Source organism: Mobula birostris, chromosome 21, assembly GCF_030028105.1.
Source record: "Mobula birostris isolate sMobBir1 chromosome 21, sMobBir1.hap1, whole genome shotgun sequence".
NCBI lineage: Eukaryota > Metazoa > Chordata > Chondrichthyes > Myliobatiformes > Myliobatidae > Mobula > Mobula birostris.
This window is the reverse complement of record NC_092390.1, coordinates 2,245,038-2,272,454: the sequence shown is the minus strand read 5'-3', so window position 1 is coordinate 2,272,454 and position 27,417 is coordinate 2,245,038. Positions and strand designations below refer to the sequence as shown.

The 27,417-nt window shown below is 43.5% G+C and overlaps 1 protein-coding gene across 1 annotated transcript in view; it reads left to right on the top strand.

The window, feature by feature from the left end:
* Window positions 1-4,260: 4,260 nt before the first annotated feature.
* rbm20 (RNA binding motif protein 20) overlaps window positions 4,261-27,417 on the top strand; it is a 330,139-nt gene continuing 306,982 nt past the window's right edge. Inside the window, exon 1 of the mRNA XM_072239839.1 lies at window positions 4,261-4,701. Coding sequence (XP_072095940.1) covers window positions 4,595-4,701 — 107 coding nt within the window. The 5' untranslated portion in view covers window positions 4,261-4,594. The remainder of the gene's footprint in view (window positions 4,702-27,417) is intronic.

Sequence of the window (27,417 nt, the reverse complement as noted above, 5' to 3'; positions counted from 1 at the left end):
GTTGAGTCTGTGGTGAGAAAGGCAAATGCAATGTTTGCATTCATTTCAAGAGGACTAGAATTTAAATTATTTCTTCAGCGATTTGAATGGGGCAAGGCTGCACAAGCGCGTGGAGGTTGGCCAGTGAGAACAGAGAAGAGTTTAACAAGAAGACAGCTTTATAGAGCATGCGCCATAGAGGCGGGCGATGGAGTAGAGGGAGACAGAGTAGGAAGGCTTTGGCTCAACGGGGCTTCGGCGATAAAGAGTCGAGACGACGTAGGTTATCTGTGTAGAATACGGACGGAAGGTATGTGTGTGAGGCTGGTTTTCTGTGCTCAGTGTCAGATGTGGGAGGTCCTGGAGTCTCCCAGCCACCCGGACGGCCAAATCTGCACCAGGTACGTTGAGCCGCATCTCCTTAGGAACCGTGTTAAGGAACTGGAGATGCAGCTCGATAACCTTTGTCTGGACAGGGAGAGTGAGGAGGCATAGAGGAGCTATAGGCAGGTCGGGGCCTGGGGAGACAGACAAGTGGGTAACAGTCAGGAGAGGGAAGGGCAAGAAGCAGATGCGAGAGAGTACCCCTGTGGCTGTCCCCCTTAACAATAAGTACTCCTGCTTGAGTACTGGTGGGGGAGACAGCCTGCCTGGGGGAAGTAACAGTGGCCGTGCCTCTGGCACAGAGTCTGGCCCTGTAACTCAGAAGGGTAGGGAAAGGAAGAGGATGGCAGCAGTGACAGGGGACTCTATAGTCAGGGGCTCAAACAGGCGATTCGGTGGATGCAGGAAAGAAACACGGATGGTAGTTTGCCTCCCAGGTGCCAGGGTCTGGGATGTTTCTAATCGCATCCACGATATCTTGGAAGTGGGAAGGAGAACAGTACATATTGGTACAAATGACATAGGTAGGAAAAGGGAGGAGGTCCTGAAAACAGACTACAGGGAGTTAGGAAGGAAGTTGAGAAGCAGGACCTTAAAGGTAGCAATCTCAGGATTACTGCCTGTGCCATGTGACAGTGAGTACAAGAAGAGAATGAGGTAGAGGATAAATGCGTGGCTGAGGGATTGGAGCAGGGGGCAGGGATTCAGATTTCTGGATCATTGGGACCTCTTCTGGGGCAGGTGTGACCTGCAGAAAAAGGACAGGTTGCACTTGAATCCCAGGGGGACCAATATCCTGGCTAAGGCTATTGGGGACAGTTAAAACTAGAATTGCTGGGGGGTGGGAACCGAAATGAAGTGATGGAAGAAAGGGAGGTTGGCTCACAAATAAAGAAAGCTTGGAGAAAGTGTGAAAGGGAGGATGGTCAGGTGCTAGAAAAGGGACATGCTCAGACCGATGGTTTGGGATGTGTCTATTTTAATGCGAGGACTATTGTGAACGAAGCGGATGAGCTTAGAGCGTAGATCAGCACTTGAAGCTATGATGTTGTGGCCAATACAGAGACTTGGATGGTGCAGGGACAGGAATGGCTACTTCAAGTGCAGGCTTTAGATGTTTCAGAAAGGATAGGGAGGGAGACAAAAGAGGTGGGGACGTGGCACTGTTGATCAGAGATAGTGTCACGGCTGCAGAAAAGGAGGAGGTCATAGACGGGTTGTCTACGGGGTCTCTGTGGGTGGAAGTTAGGAACAGGAAAGGATCAATAACTCCACTGGGTATTTTTTATAGGCCACCCAATAGTAACAGGGACATTGAGGAGCGGATAGGGAGACAGATTCTGCAAAGGTGTAGTAATAACCGAGTTGTTGTGGGTGTTGATGGCAGACCCAAATGCAAGACACAGACACTGAAGTACTAGGAACAGGACTAGGGTTATCGAGATAGCAAGGTGAGTCAGGAAGAAACGATGCTGGACAGGGACACAGGCCCTGGATGAGACCAGGACTCAGGGCCTGGGCAAGGACTTGGACTAGAAACAACTAGAAACATGGGACCCGGACATGGATCTAGGAATGAGGAGCCTGGACTAGGAACAAGGAACTCCGGAACCAGAGTCTGGACAAGGACTCGGAACCCGGGTCTAGGCTAGGACTTGGGACTAGGATCTTGGCAAGAACAGGACGTGGCAACAGGACAGGACGAGGTACTCCAGCACCGGGCTGGGTGAGGCACCAGAACTGAATGAGGATACGAAGCTCAGACTTGGACAGGGCTGGAGCATAGGAACCCGGAGCCTTGGTCTTGGAGCACAGGAACATGGAACACAGAGCCAGGACCCCTCCTTGGGAATAGGACTTAGGGCTGGGGGCTCATACCGCACGGAACACAGAGTCAGGACCCCTCCTTGGGAACAGGACCTAGGGCAGGGACTCTTCTTTGACATGGACACTAAACACAGGGACACAAAGAGATAGTTCCAAACTCAACAATAGGTAGTTCCTTATCTTGGCGTGACAAGGCTCCGGTCTCACTCCAGTGGTTGAACTTGACGGGGATACTGACGAAGTTGCAGACAAAGGTTGCAGAGGAGGTTTCAGACGGGGATTCGGATGGGAGAGAAGAGGGAGCGAGAGAGCGAAAAAACAGTCCAGCACCCAGTCCCTGGTTTGCCGGGTATTTATGTCCAGCCCGAAACGAGAATCAGGTGTCTCAACGGAACCGAGGAAACCAGAAAACCTGGAATAAGGATCGATGGACCAGACTGTGAACCGAAATGCGGACTTTGCGGACCGGACCTTGACAAACTTAGCCTTTTCTCCTTCGAGCGACGGAGGATGAGAGGTGACCTGATAGAGGTACACAAGATAATGAGAGGCATTGATCATGTAGATACTCAGAGGCTTTTTCCCAGGGCTGAAATGGCTAGCATGAGAGAGCACAGTTGCTTGGAAGTAGGTGCAGAGGAGATGTCAGGGGTAAGTTTTTTATGCAGAGAGTGGTGAGTGCATGGAATGGGCTGCCGGCGGCAGTGGTGGAGGTGGAAACGATAGCGTCTTTTAAGAGACTCCTGGATAGGGACATGAAGCTTCGAACAATAGAAGGCTATGGGTAAGCCGAGGTAGTTCTAATGTAAGTACATGTTTGGTACAGCTTTGTGAGCGAAAGGGCCTGTATTGTGCTGTAGGTTTTCTATGTTATAAAAACCAGGATGTAATGTTGGGGCTATATAGAATATAATGGTGCGATGGTGAGGCTTCACTTGGAGTATTGTGAGATGCTTAGGGCCCCTTATTTTAGAAAGGATATGCTGAAACTGGAGAGAATTCAAAAGAGGTTCACAAAGATGATTCCTGGATTCATGGCTCCGGGCCTGCGTCCGCTTGAATTCAGAAGAATGAGGGTTGACCTCATTGAAACCTATTGAATGGTGAAAGGCCTTGATAGAGTGGATGTGGAGAGAATGTTTCTCATGGTGGGAGAGTCTAAAACCAGAGGACACAATCCCAGCATAGAGGGGCGTCCTTTTAGAACGGAGATGAGGAAGAATTTCTTTAGCCAGAGAGTGGTGAATCTGTGGAATTCTTTGCCCACAGGCAGCTGTGGAGGCCAAGTCTTTATGTATATTTAAGGAAGTGGTTGATAGACTTTTGATTGGTCAGGGCATGAAGGGATATGGGGAGAAGGTCTGAGACTGGGGCTGAGAGGAAAATTGGATCAGCCATGATGAAATGATGGGCCAAATGGCCTAATTCTTCTCCTGTATCTTATGGTCTCCCATTTATTCAAGATCATGAGCCGATTCAAGCGTCTCTTAAAAAACCTTTCATGTATCTGCCTCTACCATCATCTCACGAAGCGTATTCCAGGTACGCACCACTCTCCGCGTACAAACAAACTTGCTTTTGAAATCGCACTCCCCTCGCCTTAAATGCATATTCTTCGGTATTATATAGAGTTCAATTCTGGGAAAAATCACTGGGGACTAATGTGTGACTGAGAAACATGCCTGAAGAAAAGACACTTTACCTGTCATTCATGTATTTATAGTAATATTATTAACTGCCCCTCCTTTTTGGGTGAGAAGCAGTGATCTGGCTTATTTTTAATCAACAATTTCTCTCCTAGCTTCTTGCGCTGATTTACGACAGTGAGATTGTGCTGTCATACACGGTTCGGGGTATCCAGAGGAGGTTGTGTCTGTGTTGGTCAGGAGAGCTTGACACTGGCCACATTGCAATCTGATCCAGCTGCTGTCCGGGTTATCAGAATAGCAGCTGCTTGCAGGCTGATTCTGCACCTACTGGGTGACTAATAGCATTCCAGACGCATCAAATAGAGAAGGCATTTCGATGTTCTCGTCTGGTGTCCGTCAATTGCACTTGCTGAGAGACAGGCTGGCCTATCAACAGGAGCTGGGCGACCCATTGACTTTCTGTCTGTTTCTTCCGTAAATTCACCTGCTTCCTGTCTAATCCTTTGAAGGTGCTCTTCAAGAGAGTGAATGAAGTTGTCAGAGAACCCCCAAGGAGAAATCGAAGAATCAAAGTATTCGGGAGCTTGACTCAGCTTTGAACACATCAAGCCGGGTCCCATCCGTTCTTTAAAACGACAGCGACGGGGAGTTTTTTGCCGCAGTGCTCGTGTTGGGACTGGACCCTTGACAGTTAGAGGGGAGGCAAAGTATTAGCAGGTATAGCTGGCAGGAAGAAACAAACCAGTGATTGCAGCATGAACAAACAACCCGATAGAAATACTGGTGACATGGCTGCCCGAACACCGGGCTCCGATCCAGAAACATCAGGAGGGCAGCCACAGATTCCGCCCACCACATCAAGGTAATCAGAACATTTACTCAAATCCTTTCATATCCCTGAAAAGCATAAAAATCCATAGTTTTCCCCCTCTGACAAAAGCGGCGAACAAATGTGCATGTCGAATGATTTAGTTGGTACCATGACTAACGCGCAGGCGATCCATAAACGCGGCAGAAATCATCTCGAAACCCTTCTGCCCGAGCGGTTCGAAAATTGAGCGAGAGGAAGTCGGCATCACAATCTGCCCATCTGGAGCCCCTGCCTGATATTAAAGAAACGGCTGTCACTTTTTATGAGTCGAGCCAGTTTGTGCAGCTGTGTTTTTAAGTAATAAATATTTAATTGGGAGCAGATAAAATTTTGTGTTTGAGGAGCTTGGGGTGGTGGAGTGGGGGAGAGCGCGAGAGAGTGTTTTACTAGCTAATTATCAAAGTTCTCGATATTTTATTTGTTAAGGGTAGATGATTAGCTTTTAAACAATATATATTTAATTGGGAGCAGAGAAAAGATTGCGTCGGAGGCGCTTTTTTGCAATGTTTCGACTGGTGTGGAGAGAAAGTAAGAGAGTATTTTACTGGTTAATTGTCACGGCTATTTTCAACAATTCTTTATTCGTCAAGAGGAAGCGATTGGTGTGTATTACAGGTCATTAATACTGGACTAGCGATTTCGTGTGCAATGGATCTTTTCAATTAAAACATTAATTATTTTAAGAACTCTCACCAGGCAATGATTACTTAGTAATGTGCAAGCGAAAAAAAAACTTAAATATCCTTGTCCCCCCCCAACCTTCATTTGGCCTAAGTCATTTTGCTAATGGGTTATAAGTTGTAACTTTATAAACGTAGTTGTTTGCATTACTTAATATTAGATGTAATACCTACATATATTTTTGCATTTATATTTAACTAACAAATAGGTTAATACTGTAAACATTCTCTCCAAATTTGCTTATACATTAGGACAAGGCAAAGGGTGATTTCTAAACAGCTGTAAGCTACAGATCATAGCAGGGAAGTTTCAAACTGACTGAAATTTTCATTCAGTAACAAAGCAACTCTCTTGAATTACAAACAAACTCCTTTACATGTTACCAAATTGTATTACTTCTGACAAAAGGATTTCTTTGTAACTGGAAGAAAGATACCTAGTTTCATTAAAAGTACCCGCTCTGTTCATTGGTTGAAAAACACTAGGAGGATGTTCTATGGATGTCAAAGTTTATATATAAATGGAAAATCTTTCGATGCCTGGAACTTGTTTTCAGTTTAATGGCTGATGACGAATAAAACAATCATTTTTAAAATTGTTTATCTTAAGATCGCAATGCTGGACCCATTCAATTAGATCCACTTGTGGCAGGATGTTTAGGGGAAAACTTTGAATAGCTGGTTTGAGAAAATAAGAAGTTGAGCATAGCAGAAGGAAGCAAATTGAAGCTCCAAGATTATGGGCGCTTGAACAGTGTTTACTTCAACTTTTAATGGACTCACTCAATGAGACAAAACCCAGATATGTTCCCTTAGCTAGAAGAGCCGATGGCTACACTGGCACGTCCTTGCTGCCTGAGGTCTGTAAACGACCCCAGATCCAAGATACGGTCAGACACGCACTGGGAGAGATAAAAATGCGAGGATAAAATCAATTGAAGGGAAATACCTTACAACGATAAACATGCGGGATAATGCTGATGTATATTTAATATCACAATTAAATGGATCTCTTTGAAATCAGTAGAATGAAGTGTAAACAGTTGGATGCAACATTAAGATAATCTCATTTCAAATCAAACTATAATAGATGAATAAATCTATAAATTCAAATGGGAAGCAAACCTCGTTAATTTTAATTTTGTAGATTTGAGTTTATAGTAAGGAAAATCGCAGAGAACCCTCGAGGAAGACATACTTTTAGTCATAATGTTTGGAATTACTATTTTAATAAATTGTACGATCATGTGTCGAAGATGCAAATCACTGACGCATGTGACGACTGCGCAGTGCTACAATATTGACTGTTTCTACTGGGAGTTTGTGTAAGATTGTTGTGCAAAAGCGGGGAAAAGACCTACCATTATATACTGCACTTTTGTTTTTACGTATTGGCGAGATTCAAAGCCCATTTTGGAAACTGGATGATAATGGTAGTAATTCCAATCTGACAGTTTCTTCAAAATGAAATTTCGATGGCCTTTCAAATATCTTGTTAAAGATTTTGCACATTATACTTGGTGTCTTTCCTCCTGTAAGATCTTCTTTGAGCTTGCACAAAGCCATTTGACCCGCTCCATAGATATGTAGTATCCATATTCAAGGCAGTTCGTTTCACAATTCAGTCCCCCAAGCAAGCAAGATGTTCAAGCCCCGTGCTTAGTACTACTTTTGAAAGAAAATAGTTTCAGACAAAATCTAAAGTTTCTTTTTAGTGTGCGCTCGAACCTCTGAAACAGTAGCTTCCTAAATCGATTTGTGCGTTGGCAGAAAATAGCAGTACTTTAAAAGTCAGTCACAGTTCTCGTTAAGGGAAACACGCATTATATGCCTGTTTAAGAGATCTTTATAATATCCGCTACTTAGTTAAAAAAAAACGATTCAGAGAGTGGATCTTTCCGGCTACACGGGGTCGCTTTAGAATGTAATCTTGCCACTAATGAACTGGATCGGAGTCTGTGAGAATTGATGTAAAATTGCAAAGATTATGTACAATTCAGCAAACATCCACTTTAAAAGATTTACCTTGCAGATACAATTTTTAAATCGCTTGGGAAGAAATGCAGCATCTTTTAAAGTCAATCACCTGGAATGATTGCATCAAATTGCAGCGTGGACTTCCGCCCTTCCAAAATTATTTTCATGTCTTGTTTTGTTATTTGTAAATACTGAAAGTATGCTACTTTAGGAAAGATGTATGTTAACGTTTGTCTTCAAGCCAATGTTTAGGCAGCTCTTGCTTTCTGTCGCATTTGGAATTGTATGCACATCTTTTGAAGATCACATTCACGTATTTTTGCAGTTTACAATGTGAAAACAAAGTACTTGCTTGAAATGGTCGTTAAAAGGACAGTATCACTCGTAGAAATAATGAGCATCGTCTGAAACCTTCACGATATTGAAAGCAAATAATGTCTGAACTGTCACTGTTACTGGTCCCCTTTATTTAGAGATAACCTGTTAACCCCCGGCTTAATCCTAACATTAACCCCCGGCTTAATCCTAACATAAACACGGGACAATGTCAATAACTGGCACGTGTTTGGACTGTGGGAGGGGAACCGGAGCCCCGGGAGAAACCCGACGCATTCCTTTCAGACGGCATCGGGATTGAACTCCCAACTCCGAGACCCCGAGCTGTACTAGCGGCGCACGGAGCGCTACGCTAGCGTGTCGCCCACCCGGTGTATGTAATGTACAGACATATACGGTGGAGGAAAGGAGAAGGGATTTACTGGTTAATTTCTGGAATCAGCAGAGGGTAGACAGGTCGGCTCTGTAGCTTTTGCAGGTTAGAGGGAGAAGGGGTGATCTTACATTCACTGGGTACAGTATATTTAAAACAGACGTTGATTGGTTATTGATCAAAGGTTTCCGCTTAACTCTGCTCCCATATAATTTGTTTTTTACGGAAACATAATGACGAGGTGTTGGAGACGTTTACACAAGAGGGAGACTCCAACAAAAGAACGTACTTACAGCAGAAGGGGATAGTCGTTAAAGACGGAATTACGTTTTTGCGGGGAATGGTGTATCTCTAATTCTCTGTCCCTGAAGGTAGTGGAGGCTAGATCACTGGAGGTATTTTAATATGAGGTACATATATACATTTGAAAGAATTAGAAATTAAGGTCATTTGGGAACCCGCACAGAAGAGGCCGTTCCTGCTGAAGGGTTTCGGCCCGAAACTTCGACTGTACTTTTTTCCATAGATGCTGCCTGGCGGGCTGAGTTCCTCCAGCATTTTGTGTGTGTTGCACCGAAGAAAAGGTGCGGTCCCGGACAGATCAGCCGTGATCATATTGAATAGGAGACCAGGCTTGTGGCGTAAGTACAGTATCCTGCGCTTCCTCCTGGTTTCTTGTGTCTAATCACTCCAGTAAAGACCCAGGCCTTAGACCCGCTGAGATCTCGCCTTTTTTTTTTGTCGATGATTGCTCCCATTCACTTATTGGCCTGATAAGTTTATTTACAGTTTATCTCCATGGTCGCCCCAGGTTTAACATCAGAAACACTCCCTTCTGTCTCCTTCCCAGTTCTGACGAAGGGTCTCGACCAGAAGCGTTAAGTCGGTTTCTTTTCCCGCAGATGTGACCTGACTTGCTGTGGATTTCCAGTATTTTCTGTTTTAATTTTAGATTTCCAATTTCCGCAGTATTTTCTTGTACTTTTGCCTTGAACGCGATATTACGATAACGCCCCTTTGTACAACAATGTTGTACTCCTTTAGAGGCTCGGAAATACTTTAAATTGTTTCTTTTCCAAGCAACGAAAAGTCAAGCAAGCTCTCCAGTTCTTTGTTAATTCCTATATCGGGTGTTATAATTTCCATTAGATTCATATTGTTCCTTTTCGAAGTTTGATCGGCATTCTTCCGATTATGATGCCGATGTGGTTCAGACACGAATTAAATTTTATAAAACAGGGAATGCGGCAAAAATTGAACAGGACGGGGAACATTTGATTTCAGGTCTGCAGTAATAACAGCGTTTTGTCTGATTTTTCAAAATGCCATATAATCAGTGATAATAAACTTGCTTCTGATGCTGGCGCTAAGTGGCATTCCCTCTCTCCCTCTGCCCCTCTGAGCTTCCTGTTTTCGGGGTGTTGGCAGAAATGTCTTGTTTAATGTCACGTAGCGTTTTTATTCCAAAAATAATACCATTCCTTATAAAATGCATTTACAAAAGTACTAAAGCAAGCACAGAGCAAAACTCAAACGGTTTGCAAAGAAAATTATTATTGGTTGTTTAGCAATGGAATTGCTTTAATACAGCCCTTCCTATAAAGCCCACCAAAATCCATAGTGCCAATGTTACATTTACTTATTTAGAGTCGGATTTCCGTTAATACCAACGCATACAAAAACGCCGGAGGGTTTCAGCAAGGCAGGCAGACAGCACCAATGGAGCGAAATTAGAGGTCGAAGTTTCTGGTTGAGGCCCTTTAGTGATGCACTGTCCTTCAAGTCGCTTTTAGAGACACCAAAACGCGGTCAATGGGGTACTGTCTGAAGTGTTGTAGGACACTCTCTCAGTACACCATTGAGGTTTCGGCCTGAAATTTCGCTCAAGTCTATCCAATCCGACTTGATTCATCATTTGCAAACCAGCAACCGAAAGTGAATCCTCAGGAAATTTGTTTTACTGCGGGGCTTGAGGGTTGGTAGTAATTGTCATTATCTCCCCGAATTAAGCAAGTTACTGCGCTATTTTGGGGGTTAAGAGTTACGAACATCGGTTTCGGATGTCGACTATTCTGAGGAAGGATGGGAACCAACCTACGCCCTTCCCTGGAATATCATTACCGAACTAGGTGTTATTTTTGCTTCTTGTCTCAATTTTCATGTAGGCTTTAAGGTCAACAGATCAAACCACAGGTTATAATTAATACTGCCAGGGGCGTTCACAGTGCGCTGGCTACGGCTGCGGCCAGTAATCATTAAGTTTCCCTGAGGGCGGGCCCACCTGTATACAGTCTATCTGTTTAAACATTTAAGTTCCTGTACAAGTTTCTTTGAAATCGCTCGCACTATTATCATCAATAACTACGAACCCTTGTTCTATTTTCAATTGATCAAACGTATGTAATACCGAAATGTATGCATAACGAATTATATAAATATCCGACCCAGTTCAGATTATTTAGGACCTACGTACACTCTAGCAGAGTTGAGTGATAATTAATGATTTTCTTTCGAATTTTTAATTTAATTCTTTGGACCACTTTTCAAAAGTTTACGATTTCTTTTCATTTTCTTACTGTAAACACCTTGACGCACTTTGTTATGATTTGTCTTGAAACGCTATTACCACATTTGATAAATGTGCAGCGGGAGATATTTGTTCCCTTCAGGGGGGAATTGTTGCAAATTACAATGTGCCAAAATATGCTCAACCCCACTTCCTAGACCATGAACGATGAGAATTTATGCAGGGCTTGAAGGGAACTGCACAATTAGCGTTTACGTTTATGACGTGCTGTCGACAATGGCACAAAATGAATCAGCGGTTAGACTTGGTCTCTGTTTAAATATTATTCCGAGAACAACCCAAAAATAACGAGACCGTGGCTCATTACTTGATACATAACACGCAAACCATAATAACCGATTAGAGTTGTAAATCCTGAGGCTTATTCAACACAGTGGGAATCTGTGTATGCAGGAAAATATACGTATGAGGTTTATGTGTGTGTGTACACACGTTTGAACATTTATTTGTTGCCGGTAAACTTATTTTCTTTTCCTGGTGTTTTAAGGTTTTTTTCTTCTGTGATCGGTACTGTGACTGGATTATAAGTGAGTGCGCGCGCGCGCGCGCGTTTGTGTGTGTGTGTGTGTGTGTGTGTGTGTGATTGTATGCTTGTGTCGGTGTTTGTAGGTGTGTGTGATTGTATGGTTGTGTCCGTGTTTGTACGTGTGTTATTGTATGGTTGTGTCGGTTTTGCACATGTGTGATTGTACGGTTTCTCGGCGTTTGTAAGTGTGTGTGATTGTATGGGTGTGTCGGTGTGTGAAGTGTGTGTGTGATTGTACGACTGTGTCGGTGTTTGTACTGTGTGTATGGTTGTGTCGTTGTTTGTACTTTTAGATGTTGATGTTTGTGATCAGAGAAGTGATTTAGTTGTGAGTTTAAATGTACGTGAGCGTGGATATCAGTTCTATTCGACTGGACCATTTAGAGGACTCTGCGAAGAAAGTTCCGTTCTGAACGCACTGATAACAATTTGGAAAACGCTCCTCATAAACTGATATTTGTACGAGAAGCAAAATAAACTTGATTAGTCAGGGCATGAAGGGATATGGGGAGAAAGCAAGAGGCTGGGGCCGAGGTTTCAGCCATGATGTTAGACTCGATGGGCCAAATGGCCTAATTCTGCTCCTCTATTTTATGGTCTTGGTCTAAATTACAATGCTGTTAATGGAAATCATTATGCTTGGGCTTTAATTTCAAGCGTAGTATCCTTAACAAATTGAAAATTTAACTCCGTGATTGCCTTACTGCCACTCGCACAGTTCTGATTTCCCTTACATACCGCATCATATTTTATCATTTTTGGAAATTTTACATTTTGATAAATAGTCAGTGAACTCTGAGCTAGAAATGATAATCTTATCATTTTCACTTAGTTATCCCGGTACTTTCTTGAAGTACTTTTTTAAACTAATGGAATGTTTCTGTTTCCTTGCGTGCTCACGACTTGTTAGCGAAATTTGCGGCAGATGATACGCCATTGCTTTCAGCTCTTCCAAACGTCTTCGGTGCCAGCATTTCTATTTGGCAAAATTAGCAGCATGGTTCCTGAGAAAACTTCCATTCTCCGACTTTCAACTCCAAAATGTAGACATTTTCCTAATCTGCGTTCTCTACATCAAGTCGCCAGCAGCTCTGTACAAAGAAGTTAACGCCAGGTATTAATGTTTGAAACAAAGCCATTCCCAAATCGTCCCAAATATGTTGGGACCAATCGCATATTTTAGTACCAGCAGCCTATCCTGCGAGGAAAACCAACAATTCTTTAGCGTTTTCTCAATGAAATAGGGATTATAAATATAAATTCATAAGTACCACACAAATGTCACGAACGAGCAAATTATAAAGAGGAAACTTCCACTACCTGTATAACGCGAAAGTCCACAGAAACCAAACATAATACCGTGCAATATTTACATGCTTATTCCAGAGTCCGATTTTCACGCAATTAAAAGGAGGCCACAGACTTCCCAGTTGTGAGAAATGTTCAGGAGAGATTTGAAACATGTGTGTTCCTGTAAGGGCCTTTTGCGAAAAAAAACACTACTTCAACAGAAACATAATCCATTCCTTCCTCCCCATACTGAAATAATTGTTCCTCATTTTTCAACTATAGAGTGGAATTTTAATTAAGATGACAATAATTAATCTCTCTTTAAAATGACTGCTATAGAAATAATTTGTCCGTTCTTTGCTGGAAATCTAATTAGAAATAATTCTAGGTAGAGGACATATAGGTATTTTTGATGTGTGGCTCTCAGTTAGACACTGGTTATAATAGTAACGGACTACATTCACACCAAAAATAATCTTCAGATAGTCCAAAAATGTATAAATTAATTGTCATAAATAAAATGCAAATACCCACCAGACAGCATTTAAAATTATTCTAGAATAAAATGAAAATCATTCAGTCATTTTTCTTTTGGCATTCTATAATGAGAGTTGAGGATTGAAGTTTTGGTTAATAATTTTGAGTATAATTCACATTAATTGGGGTTGCACTTGCATACTCTATTGTGTACATGTTTTGTGAATGTGTGGGCACTTTGTTTTGTGTGTCTGACCATTCTTGAATAGGCACACATATAAGAAGGAAGGTTTGTTTCATTGAGGTTAGATTAGATTAGATTAGCTGTATTTGTCACATAGACATCAAAACGTACAATTAAGTGCAACATTTGCCCACAAGAATTGCCATGCTTCCAGTTCCAACGTGGTATGCTCCAAGTATGCCTTTGTAATATGGGACGAAACTAGAGCACCCTGAGAAAACCCACATAGTCAAGGGGAGAATGTACAAACTCCTTGCAGACAGTGGCTGGAATTGAATCCCGATCACTGGTGCTGATAGGATATATGTACACGTATACTTGTCATTAAACTACAGGGAAACACCACCCAACATTCCCCCCCCCACACAAAAAATAGCAACTTCATTTGTCTTTGATCCTTACTCAACTTACTGGCTCACAGCTGTAATAGCTAGAAATCTGCTGACAAATATGAAGGCTTTCAAAGCTTGCAGAGGGATCTGGACTGACTGGAAAAATGGGCCAGAAAATGGCAGATGGAATTTAATGCAGACAAGTGTGAGGTGTTGCATTTTGGAAGGACAAATCAAGGTAGGACATACACAGTAAATGGTAGGGCACTGAGGACTGCAGGGAACAAAGAGCTCTGGGAGTTCAGATACATAATTCCCTGAAAGTGTGTCACAGGTAGACAGGGTTGTAAAGAAGGCTTTTGGCATCCTGGCATTCATAAAACGAAGTATTGAGTATAGGAGTTGGGATGTTATGGGGAGGTTGTATAAGACATTGGTGAGGCCAAATTTGGAGTATTGTGTACAGTTCTGGTCACCGAATAGAGGAAGGATATCAGTAAGATTGAAAGAGTGCAGAGAAGATTTACTAGGATGTTTCCGAGTCTTCAGGAGTTGAGTTACAGGGAAAGATTGAACAGTTTAGGACTTTATTCCTTGGAGTGTAGAGGAGAGATTTGATAGAGGTTTACAAAATTATGAGGGGTATAGACAGAGTAAATATGAATAGGCTCTTTCCACTTAGACTAGGAGAGATAGATACGAGAGGACATGGCTTTAGGGTGAAAGGGGAAAGGTTTAAGGTGAACATTAGGGGGAACTTCTTCACCCAGAGAGTGGTGGGAGTGTGGAACGAGATGCCATCTGACATGGTAAATGCAGGCTCACTCTTAAGTTTTAAGAATAAATTGGATAGGCACATGGATGGGAGAGGTCTGGAGGGTTATGGACTGGATGCAGGTCAATGGGACTAGTGGAATAATGTTTCAGCACAGACTAGAAGTTTTCTGTGCTGTAGTGTTCTATGGTTCTATGGTTCTATCCATATGTACTTGTGTTTGTCTGAGTAATTTATGGATTGAAGTAGGAGAAAATGATTTTTGTTCAGCCTTCTGCACAGTGGGAGGATAAGGTTGGGGATGGGGTTTGCGATTTGTAGAATGAGTTGCTAGCAGCAAACTGTTCCATCCAATCATCAGCTTAAAAATATCTGCGGCATAAATAATACATGCACTCACATGTTCACCTCATAGCATTTAAGACTTGTGTGCTTGCCCGCCAGGGTCCAGCAAAATTGCACTTCAGCACACAGCTTCAATTTTTCCAGAAATCCTTTACCTGATCAGTGGTGGTGTCATCCCCGAGCATTCAATCATATTGTTGTAAAGTGTGACGTACTCTGAGTTTGATAAGTAAACATTTCTTGCCAGATTTTTTTGGGACTTTAGAATCCAGCAGAGTGCGGCTGGCAGCGCATGTGTGGCTAGAGAACTGCTACATCTGCAGAATGCTTGAGCTACAGTCTCTGCAGAACATCTCCGGTATCGGATTATCCCTTTCCTTCCTGCCCCCTACTCTCCAGTCACTCTCCTGCTTCGTTGCTTGTGTCATGTACTCCTTATAAAGCCAACAGTGTGGCTTCCTTTTTCACTTTGATCTGAATGAGGTGTTCCAGATGCTTGGCTCTCCAAACAATGAACTATTTCAATTCTTCCATTTCCTCTTCTCCTTCCCTTCCCCGGTTCTGTTTGAAAACCCAAAGCTCCAAGTGAAGCCAGTTCATCTGATTTAATAAGACCAAAAGATCATAAGATATGTGGGCAGAATTAGGCCATTCGTCCCTCCGAGTTTGTCCACTATTCAATTATGGCTGCTTTATTTTCCCTCTTGGCCCGTTCATCTGCTTTCTGCCCGTAACCTTTGAAGTTCTTACTAATCAAGAACCTATCAACCTTCACTTTAAATATACCCAATAACTTGGTCTCCACAGCCATCTGTGGCAATGAATTCCACAAATTCACCACCCTCTGGCTAAAAAATTCCTCATCATCTTGTTTTCCAAGGGGAGTTTTATATTTTTTTTTGCATGCAATTGATCCTCAGGGACAAATCATTTAAACTAATGATATGCTTTTGGTTATGTGAATATTGTAGTAAGTGTCACAAACAAGTACAAGCATTACAATTAGGTGGATATTCTCCCCCTACCCCGAAGGATCATAGAAACTGTAGCTGAGGTTTTCCATTTGCTGACAGTCATAAAAGGAATGAGTTATAATGTTGTTAGGACAACATAAACCTAGGTGATAAAGTTTGCAGGTGGATACATTTATATATCAACTTCTATTATGTGACTTTACAGTCAATGAAGAGTATTTTATTGTGTAAAAAGGAAAATATGATACCAAAGGTCACACAGGTTTTTTCTCATAACCATGATATACTATGATATACTCATAGCTATGATATACTGATCAGATGTGGAATGGATATACGGGCCAGGACTACAGGAGAACTCCTCAGAATGTGACACGGGATCTTTTACATTCACATGTGGGGATTTGTATATCTTTGGTTTTAAGTCTCACCTGAAAGGCAGATCTTCAGATTATGCAGCATCCTTTCAGAGAGCCAAGCTAGATTTTATGCTCACTTTCAGGGTCTAGGAATTAAAACACACAACCTGCCATTTAGGAGATAAAGTTTAAGCATTACATTTATGCACCTTCTCATTATTCCCTAATACAAAGTTAATATATTAGTTCATGATAGTTCATCCTCTGTGGTCGGCTGTGGAATGCATTGCCACAGTCGACTGTGGAGACCAAGTCATTGGAAGTATTTGAAGCAGAGGTTCAAGTACTTCCAAAAGGTTCAAATGAACCAAAATCTCTTACTAGCTCTTTCTTCAGTTAGTCCTGACGAAGGGTCTTGGCCTGAAACGCCGACTGTACCTCTTCCTAGAGATGCTGCCTGGCCTGCTGCATTCACCAGCAACTTTGATGTGTGTTGCTTGAATTTCCAGCATCTGCAGAATTCCTCGCGTATATGAAGCAGAGGTTGATAGGTTCTTCATTAGTAAGGTTGTGAAATATAATACAGGGAGAATGTTGAGAGGGATCATACATCAGACATGATGGAATGGCAGAATGGACCCGATAGGCCAAATGGCCTAATTCTGCTCCTATGTTATGGTCCAATGGTCATATCAGAACAGGTTAAAGCTTTGCTAGGCAAATGTCCTGAGACATATATATTGAAATGTAGAGCATCAAACAGTACAGTAAGCACAAGCCCTTTGGCCCACATTGTGCTGACATTTTAAGCAACTCAAAGTTCAATCTAACACATCCTTCTACATAGCCCTCGACTTTTCTGTCATCCACATGCCTACCTAAGAGTCTCTTAAATGTCGCAAGGATAAAGCACAAAGTAACCATAATCCAATTCCATACTTCAGATAAAAATGATTTACTAGAGGAGCTCAGCAGGTTGAGCAGAGTTTGTGGGGGAAAAGGAACTGTCGATATTTTGGTGAATAGTTGACCTGCTACAGGATCTCACACTTAATGGAACTGCCAGTGAAACACTGCCCACATTCGAGTACTCTGTTCCATCCAGTGAAACACTGCCTGTAGCCGAGCCCTCTGTTCCATCCAATGAAACACTCTGTCTGTAGCTGAGCACTCTGTTCCATCCAGTGAAACACTGTCTGCAGCCGAGCACTTGGTTCCATCCAGTGAAACACTCTGTCTGTAGCCCAGCACTCGGTTCCATCCAGCGAAACACTGCCTGCAGCCGAGCATCCTGTTCTATCCAGTGAAACACTCTGTTCCACCCACTGTGTTCCATCCACTGAAACACTGTCTACAGCCAAGCACTCTGTTTCATCCAGTGAAACACTGCCTGCCGCTGAGCACTGTTCCATCCAGTGAAACATTCTGTCTGTAGCCAAGTACTCTGCTCCACCCACTCTGCTCCATCCAGTGAAACACTGCCTACAGCTGAGCACTCTATTCCATCCAATGAAACACTCTGTCTGTAGCCAAGTACTCTGTTCCATCCACCGGTGGCATTGACCTCCCACATCATGAAGACCCTGGAGAGACTTGTTCTGGAGCTGCTCCGGCCTATGGTCAGGCCACACTTAGATCCCCTCCAGTCCGCCTACCAGCCTCGACTAGGAGTTGAGGATGCCATCGTCTACCTGCTGAACCGTGTCTACGCCCACCTGGACAAGCCAGCGAGTACTGTGAGGGTCATGTTTTTTGACTTCTCCAGTGCGTTCAACACCATCCGCCCTGCTCTGCTGGGGGAGAAGCTGACAGCGATGCAGGTGGATGCTTTCCTGGTGTCATGGATTCTTGATTACCTGACTGGCAGACCACAGTACGTGTGCTTGCAACACTGTGTGTCCGACAGAGTGATCAGCAGCACTGGGGCTCCACAGGGGCCTGTTTTGTCTCCCTTTCTCTTCACCATTTACACTTCGGACTTCAACTGCTGGACAGAGTCTTGTCATCTTCAGAAGTTCTCTGATGACTCTGCCATAGTTGGATGCATCAGCAAGGGAGACGAAGCCGAGTACAGGGCAACGGTGGGAAACTTTGTCACATGGTGTGAGCAGAATTATCTGCAGCTCAATGTGAAAAAGACTAAGGAGCTGGTGGTAGACCTGAGGAGAGCTAAGGTACTGGTGACCCCTGTTTCCATCCGGGGGTCAGTGTGGACATGGTGGAGGATTACAAATACCTGGGGATACGAACTGACAATAAACTGGACTGGTCAAAGAACACTGAGGCTGTCTACAAGAAGGGTCAGAGCCGTCTCTATTTCCTGAGGAGACTGAGGTCCTTTAACATCTGCCGGACGATGCTGAGGATGTTCTACGAGTCTGTGGTGGCCAGTGCAATCACGTTTGCTGTTGTGTGCTGGGGCAGCAGGCTGAGGGTAGCAGACACCTACAGAATCAACAAACTCATTCGTAAGGCCAGTGATGTTGTGGGGATGGAACTGGACTCTCTGACGGTGGTGTCTGAAAAAAGGATGCATGCCATCTTGGACAATGTCTCTCATCCACTACATAATGTACTGGTTGGGAACAGGAATACATTTAGCCAGAGACTAATTCCACCGAGATGCAACACAGAGCGTCATAGGAAGTCATTCCTGCCTGTGGCCATCAAACTTTACAACTCCTCCCTTGGAGGGTCAGACACCCTGAGCCAATAGGCTGGTCCTGGACTTATTTCTTGGCATAATTTACATATTACTATTTATGGTTTTATTACTATTTAATTATTTATGGTGCAACTGTAACGAAAATCAATTTCCTCAGGATCAATAAAGTATGACTGTGACTATGACAATGACCACTCAGAGCTCACAATTATCACCATGTCAATTCCACTCCCCGTTCCCATATTGTCCTCATACCCTTCCACTGTCTGGCTGAGGCCAAATGCAGACCAGAAGGAGGACACCTTATCTACATTGATTTCTCCAATTTCAGGTAACCTACTTCCCCTCTCTCATCCTGCTCGGGCTTCATGGTAGCACAGTGGTTAGCACAATGCTTTACAGTACAGGAGATCAGGGTTCAATTCCCTCCGCTGACTGTAAGGAGTTTGTATGTCCTCTGGGTGCTCCGGTTTCCTGACACAATTAGTCATTGTAAATTGTTCCATGATTAGGCCTGGATTAAATTGAGGAATCTACGGGCTGTTCCCGGGGACGCACACGGAGACCAACATCCGGTGCTGCTGGCAGATCATCAACTCGGTGAAAGACGCTCTTTGGTCAGCCCGAAACTTGATGATCTGTCAGCACATGGAGATGTCCGTGGGAGAATGCCGCCGACTGGCACATTCTCGGCTGCAGGAGTACGTGCTGAGGGACGTACTGAAACCCGGTGCAGTCACCGCAAGGGTCCGGTGGGGAAGGACCACAGTATAGGTTTCTCCACCCGTGGGAGTGGGAGGGGTCGGTGGGCGGGGAGTATACCCCTCAACAATGCTATGCTAAGCTGAACTACTGGAGTGCCACGTGGGTGGCTATAAATACGGATATGTACTGACTATAATGGAAACGTATGTAAAGGATGAAAAGTTATTGAATGGTTTATTGTATATATTTATTTTTGAATAAAGTATATTTTGAAATTTAAAAAAAATTGAGGAATTGCTGGCAGTGTGGATCGAGGGTCAGAAGGGCCTACTCCGCACTTTATCTCAATAAATAAATAAATAATCTGCCCAGATTTGCCTACACCTTCCCCTGCTCCCTATCACTCAGGTTCTTTCCTCCCCTCCAGCTCGACATCACCTTGCCATTCCTCCCACTATATCCCCACCACTGTCCCTATCTGCCCAACCCTTCTCGTTTGGTTTCATTCTCCACCTTCCTTTCTTTTCAGATTGCATCATCTGTGATCTTTTGCTCTCTCCACCTTCCAGTCTGCACCCTTCCCTCCTCCACCTCTCTGTCAGCTCTCCCCGCCAGCATCCACCACCCACCAGCTCCTGCTGCCCCTTCCCCTCCCTTCCAACTGGATATCGTCCCTCCTTCAGTCGTGATGAGAAGTGTTGACCTGAAATGTTGACTGTCCATTTCCCTCCACAACCCACTGATTCATCCAGTCCAACAGTTTCTGTTTAGCTCCGGATTCAAAACTCTCTCTTTTGTTTACGCTTTTTAAATATAGTTTGACGGAGAGAGGATTTTTTATCCACTTTTAAATGTGTACAAGTTCTTTTTCTTAAACGGCCCTAGATAAGATCTGAATTATGTCTGACTGGTTACTTTGAGATAGATATAATTGTATTAACTTTTTAAAAAAAGTCTTGCTTAGATCATATGAACCAAGGGCCAGACATTCACGAATTTAGTTAATCTGGGGTTACAGCTTTCCAGTCACTATGTGGGTACAATGCAATTTAATATTTTGCAGTTCAGTTTGAATTTCACAATGAAATATCTTTCTAGTCGATCAATCATTGCACTCATTTGACAGCAACGTTGTATGCCCTTGTAAAACTCCGTTGGCTTCAGTATAGTGTTGGAAGTAAGTACTTAACTGTTGTCTCCTAGTTGTTTAAACTTGTATAAATACAGCTTTGGATTGGATGAAGTGTCGGTTTTGGATGACTACAGGTCTCAGCTGCTTGATTTCAAGACAAACCGAGATTGTACTTTTTGAAATGTATTTCTGTGGGACATTGTGCAACTTCCTGAGACAGCTGGATCTTTGATAAAGCTGACGGGGCAAAATGGAAATTTTAACACTCCTAAGTTTGGCCCATTAATAATTTCTGCAAGACTCAAATACCATTTTCAATTTCAAATTAAAACTTCCAATTTTTTAAAAGGGCCTCTTGATTCTAATTTTAACTCTCTGAAAACTCAGTGATATCATAGCTTCTTAATTCACATAAAAGGGCCATCTCATGCTAGTGATTTTAATTTTTAATTCAGCAAGAATGCTTATAAAAGTGAGTAACACACACAAAATGCTGGAGGACCTCAGCAGGTCAGGCAGCATCTATGGAGGGAATAAACTATTGACATTTTGGGCTAAGATCCTTCCTCAGGACGGATGTACTGCTGCCTCAGAGCAGCTCACCTTTCGACAGAGATAACAAACCTGCTCAAACGAGAGAAAATCTGCAGATGCTGGAAATCTGAGCAACACACACAAAATAAACCTGCTTTTGATTTTGATTCTAACTCCCCTACTCTCATAGATAAGCATAATTTTTTTGAAGATTTGGAATATTTTATGGTTAGTGCTCAAAATGCTTTTTCATTTTGAGCACCAGATCTAACATATAGAGAGGCTTTGAGGAAAGAGAAGCAGAATAAAGGGTGTAAAGGTAGTAAGGTAGAAGGGCTAAAGTCCATGTACTTCAATGCAAGAAGCATCAGGAACAAAGGTGATGAACTGAGAGCTTGGATACATACATGGAATTATGATGTAGTGGCCATTACAGAGACTTGGCTGGCGCCAGGGCAGGAATGGATTCTCAATATTCCTGGATTTCAATGCTTTAAAAGGGTTGGGGGGGGGGAAGGGGAGGAGGGGTGACATTATTGGTCAGGGATACTATTACAGCTACAGAAAGGGTGGGTAATGTAGCAGGATCCTCTCTTGAGTCAATATGGGTAGAAGTCAGGAACAGGAAGGGAGCAGTTACACTATTGGGGGTATTCTATAGGCCCCTGGTAGCAGCAGAGATACAGAGGAGCAGATTGGGAGGCAGATTTTGGAAAGGTGCAAAAATAACAGGGTTGTTATCATGGGTGACTTTAACTTCTCTGATATCGATTTGCACCTGATTAGTTCCAAGGGTTTAGATGCGGCAGAGTTTGTTAAGTGGATTCCTGTCACAGTATGTTGACAGGCCGACTAGGGGGAGTGCCATACTAGATCTAGTACTAGGTAATGAACCAGGTCAGGTCACAAATCTCTCAGTGGGTGAGCATCTGGGGGACAGTGACCAGCGCTCCCTGGCCTTTAGCGTTATCATGGAAAAGGATAGAATCAGAAAGGACAGGAAGATTTTTAATTGGGGAAGGGCAAATTATGAGGCTATAAGGCTAGAACTTGCGAGTGTGAATTGGGATGATGTTTTTGCAGGGAAATGTACTATGGACATGTGGTCAATGTTTAGAGATCTCTTGCAGGATGTTAGAGATAAATTTGTCCCGGTGAGGAAGATAAAGAATGGTCGGGTGAAGGAACCATGGATGACAAGTGAGGTGGAAAATCTAGTCAGGTGGAAGAAGACAGCATACATGAGGTTTAGGAAGCAAGGATCAGATGGGTCTATTGAGGAATGTAGCGAAGCAAGAAAGGAGCTTAAGAAGGGGCTGAGAAGAGCAAGAAGGGGGCATGAGAAGGCCTTGGTGAGTAGGGTAAAGGAGAACCCCAAGGCATTCTTCAATTATGTGAAGAAAAAAAGGATGACAGGAATGAAGGAGGACCAATGAGAGATAAAGGTGGGAAGATGTGCTTGGAGGCTGTGGAAGTGAGCGAGGTCCTCAATGAATACTTCTTTTCAGTATTCACAATGAGAGGGAACTTGATGATGGTGAGGACAATATGAGTGAGGTTGCTGTTCTGGAGCATGTTGATATTAAGGGAGAGGAGGTGTTGGAGTTATTAAGATACATTAGGACGGATAAGTCCCTAGGGCCTGATGGAATATTCCCCAGGCTGCTCCATGAGGTGAGGGAAGAGATTGCTGAGCCTCTGGCTAGGATCTTTATGTCCTCGTTGTCCATGGGAATGGTACCGGAGGGTTGGAGGGAGGCAAATGTTGTCCCCTTGTTCAAAAAAGGGAGTAGGGATAGTCCGGGTAATTATAGACCAGTGAGCCTTACGTCTGTGGTGGGAAAGCTGTTGGAAAAGATTCTTAGAGATAGGATCTATGGGCATTTAGAGAATCATGGTCTGATCAGGGACAGTCAGCATGGCTTTGTGGAGGGCAGATTGTGTCTAACAAGCCTGATAGAGTTCTTTGAGGAGGTGACCAGGCATATAGATGAGGGTAGTGCAGTGGATGTGCTCTACGTGGATTTTAGTAAGGCATTTGACAAGGTTCCACACGGTAGGCTTATCCAGAAAGTCAGAAGGCATGGGATGCAGGGAAGTTTGGCCAGGTGGATTTAGAATTGGCTTGCCTGCAGAAGGCAGAGGGTCGTGGTGGAGGGAGTATATTCATATTGGAGGGTTGTGACTAGTGGTGTCCCACAAGGATCTGTTCTGGGACCCAAATCCCTCTGTTCCTCCACACTACCAAGTATCCTGCCATTTACTTTGTACTCTGCCTTGGAGTTTGTCCTTCCAAAGTGTACCACCTCACACTTCTCTGAATTGAACTCCATCTACCACTTCTCAGCCCACTTCTGCATCCTTTCAATATCTCTCTGCAATCTTTGACAATCCTCTACAGTATCCACAACACTGCCAACCTTTGTGTTGTCTGCAAACTTGCCAACCCACCCTTCTACCCCCACATCCAGGTCGTTAATAAAAATCACGAAAAGAATTTTTGATTTCTGGAGGGATCATTCCCTCCGTGACGCCTTTGCCCATTTGTCCCTCCCCACTGATCTCCCTCCCGGCACTTATCCTTGCAAGCGGAACAAATGCTACACCTGGCCCTACTCCTCCTCCCTCACTACCATTCAGGGTCCCAAACGGTCCTTCCAGGTGAGGCAACACTTCACCTGTGAGTCTGTTGGGATCATTTACTCCGTGCTCCTGGTGTGGCCTCCTGTGTATCGGTGAGCCCCAACGTAGATTGGGAGACTGCTTCGCTAAGCACCTATGCTCCGTCCACCAGAAAAAGCGCGATCTCCCAGTGGCCACCAGTTTTAATTCCACTTCCCCTTCCCATTCAGACTTGTCAGTCCGTGGCCATCTCTACTGTCACGATGAGGCCACACTCAGGTTGGAGGAACAACACTTTATAATCTGGCTGGATAGCCTTCAACCGGATGGCATGAACATTGATTTCTCAGTTTTCCAGTGATGTTGCCCACGGCCCCCCCACCTTCACCATTCCCCATTCCCCTTTCCCTCTCTCACCTTATATCCCTACCTTCTCATCTCCTCCCCCTGGTGCTCCTCCCCTTTTCTTCCTTCCATGGCCTTCTGTCCCCTCCTATTAGATTTCCCCTTTTCTAGCCCTTATCTCTTTCTCCAATCAACTTCCCAGCTCTTTACCACACCCTCCCAGTTTCACCTATCATCTTGTGTTTTTTTCTCTCCTCCACCAACTTTTAAATCTACTCCTCATCTGTTTTCCTCCTGTCCTGCTGAAGGGTCTCGGCCCGAAACGTCGACTGTATTTTTTCGCATAGACGCTGCCTGGCCTTCTGAGTTCCTCCAGCATTTTGTGTGTGTTGCTTGAATTTCCAGCATCTGCAGATTTTCTCTTGTTTATAAAATCTGTAAAATCTGGAGCTGAAGGTCTGACAAACTGTTTGTGTGAAGCTGTTGATAATTTCAGGGCACACATTAGTCTGCCTGAATGAATGCATCAGCCAAGGTTTCATTGTTCTTTATAAAAGTGTTCTGCTGACATAAGGACTGAATTATACTTTGAGAAAAACCTCATCCTTGGGATGGTTTGGTTCCAGAAGGTCCCCATGTTATAGTTATACTGCATTGATGCACCGGATAAAACAGGCATTGCTGACAAGTCAATGCTGGTTTTAATCTCCAATCTCTGTTCCCATATCCCTTTATATATGATTATCAATTGTCCATCTAACCCACTTCTGCTTTCTCTACTTTTGTCACTAATCATTGGGCTGTCTTCTTATGTTTGACCTTCAGTCCCTTGTTTTAGCTGGCTCAATTGTTGAAATTTGCCAGTGACCCAGGTTCAATTCTTGCCACTGTCTAAGGAGTTTTTTATGTTCTCCCCATGTCCCCAGGGTGAGGTGGTTTCCTCCCACATTACAAAGATGTGCAGATTCGTGTTAGTGACTTGTGGGCACGTCGTGACTTGTGCCCGACATTTGTGGGCTATCTCCAGCACAGCCTCGGACTGTGGTTGTTGTTACAGGCATTGCATTTCCCTGTTTGTTTCAATGTTTGATATACATGTGACAAATACAGTTAATCTTTAATTATTTCTGCTGCTTCCTGTACAGACATGGAAAGAGACATTAGATCCATTGAAAATTAGACTCAAGAACAAACCTTTCAGTCAGCATTGGTTTTAAATATCTTAAAGAAGAAATTAGTCCAAATCTCTGTTGCCATATCCCTTTACACTAGATTTGTTCAGTCGCTGATCTAATCCACTCTGTGATCTCTACTTTTATCACTAACCTTGATCTGTTGCCCTCTGCTCCAGCTTAATTATTGCAAGTAGTCTGAAGCTTCATTTGGTTTGCCAAATGGTAGTGATGGGGTTGCGTTCCCCATCTCAATGGAGTTAATGAAATAAGATTAAAAAACTAAAAAAAATGACAAAATGAGATTAACAAAATCAAAAAGATGAACAAAGATGAAGATCTGTGGTAAGTCTGTTTAACAAAAGGGATGGGTAGAGTGATCTGCCTAATCACTATATTCTTCTGTAAACCCCTAGCAAGCCAGCCATTCATCTGTTATGTTGCCATGAATGTAGCCTCAGTGTTTCAAACTCTCCCCACTGGAGAGAGGTAGTTCTCTGTGTAATCCAGTAATTTGTGATCAATTAATGTTCTGGTTCAATGCAAGGACATTCAGCCAATATGCCTGAGGATAGATGTGAGATTTACAATTTATCGTAAGCATCTTAGTGACAGGAACAAAAATACAAAGGAAATATTTAGTTGTCTCCAGTATTAAATATGCTTGGAATTCACACTATAAAATGTGTGTCTAAAATTATCAAGCTGTTGGGAGCTGTTCCCACATTCTCCTGAATTTTACCAAATAGGTATTTTTAGAAATGTGGAAAAATATAAGGTTTAACATAATATCTAGAAGAACACACGTGTAAATCCGAGGGACAATAAAGTTCGTTAATCAGAGAGAAGACAAGCATGCTAAGCTGGCTGAACCTGACCAGACATCAAGTTTCATAAATAATGATGTGTAAGGGTTAAGAGCTATCAATGGCTCATTCACTCAGCTGAAATCCAAATCATCACATTAGATGTCAAACTGAACTCTAACAGCAATATGGTCTTTGTTCGATACTCCATATCTCCATAAATCAGATTTAGAGAAAATACTGAAGTTTTGTTTTTTGTTAAAAAACACATAAGGAAACATCTGTCAACTGGGGCCCAATGGCTCATCTAGATTGCTTATGTTTTAAAAGTTTATTCAACTTGCATTCTATTTTTCAGTCTTGCCCTGCAAGAATGTAGTCTACTCAATTTATACTACGGATAAAAGTAATGGATTTTATTTTTGGATGATTTAATACAGGGGTTCCTAACCTGGGATCCATGGACACCTCGGATAATAGTAGGGGTCGATGGCATAAAAGAAGGTTATGAACCCTTGCTTTAACAGAAAGATGATTGAGGTGATGAGGAAAATGGGTTGAAAGGACAATAAGATGTTGATCTGATGACATAATGGCTAGAGGAATATGCTGAGATGGTCCCGCAGTTAGGAAACAGTGATTAGGCTATTTGAGTTTTTGGAGACACAGGTGCTGCAACGTGGTGCAATAAACAATTTGCTGGAGTGACTCAGAGGATACAGCAGCATCACTACAGGCAGAGGGACACCGCAGCATTGGTACAGGCAGAGGATACAGCAGCATCAGTGTAGGCAGAGGACGCAGCAGCATCACTACAGGCAGAGGGACACCACAGCATCGGTACAGGCAGAGGATGCAGCAGCATCACTACAGGCAGAGGGACACCGCAGCATTGGTACAGGCAGAGGATACAGCAGCATCAGTGTAGGCAGAGGACGTAGCAGCATCACTACAGGCAGAGGGACACCACAGCATCGGTACAGGCAGAGGATGCAGCAGCATCACTACAGGCAGAGGGACACCGCAGCATTGGTACAGGCAGAGGATACAGCAGCATCAGTGTAGGCAGAGGACGCAGCAGCATCACTACAGGCAGAGGGACACCACAGCATTGGTACAGGCAGAGGGACACCGCAGCATCGGTACAGGCAGAGGGATACAGCAGCATCACTACAGGCAGAGGGACACCACAGCATTGCTACAGGCAGAGGGACACTGCAGCATCAGTACAGGCAGAGGATACAGCAGCATCACTACAGGCAGAGGGACACCACAGCATTGCTACAGGCAGAGGGACACCGCAGCATTGGTACAGACAGAGGGACACAGCAGCATCGGTACAGGCAGAGGGACACAGCAGCATTGGTACAGGCAGAGGGACACAACAGCATCAGTACAGGCAGAGGGACACCGCAGCATCACTACAGGCAGAGGGTACAGCAGCATCACTA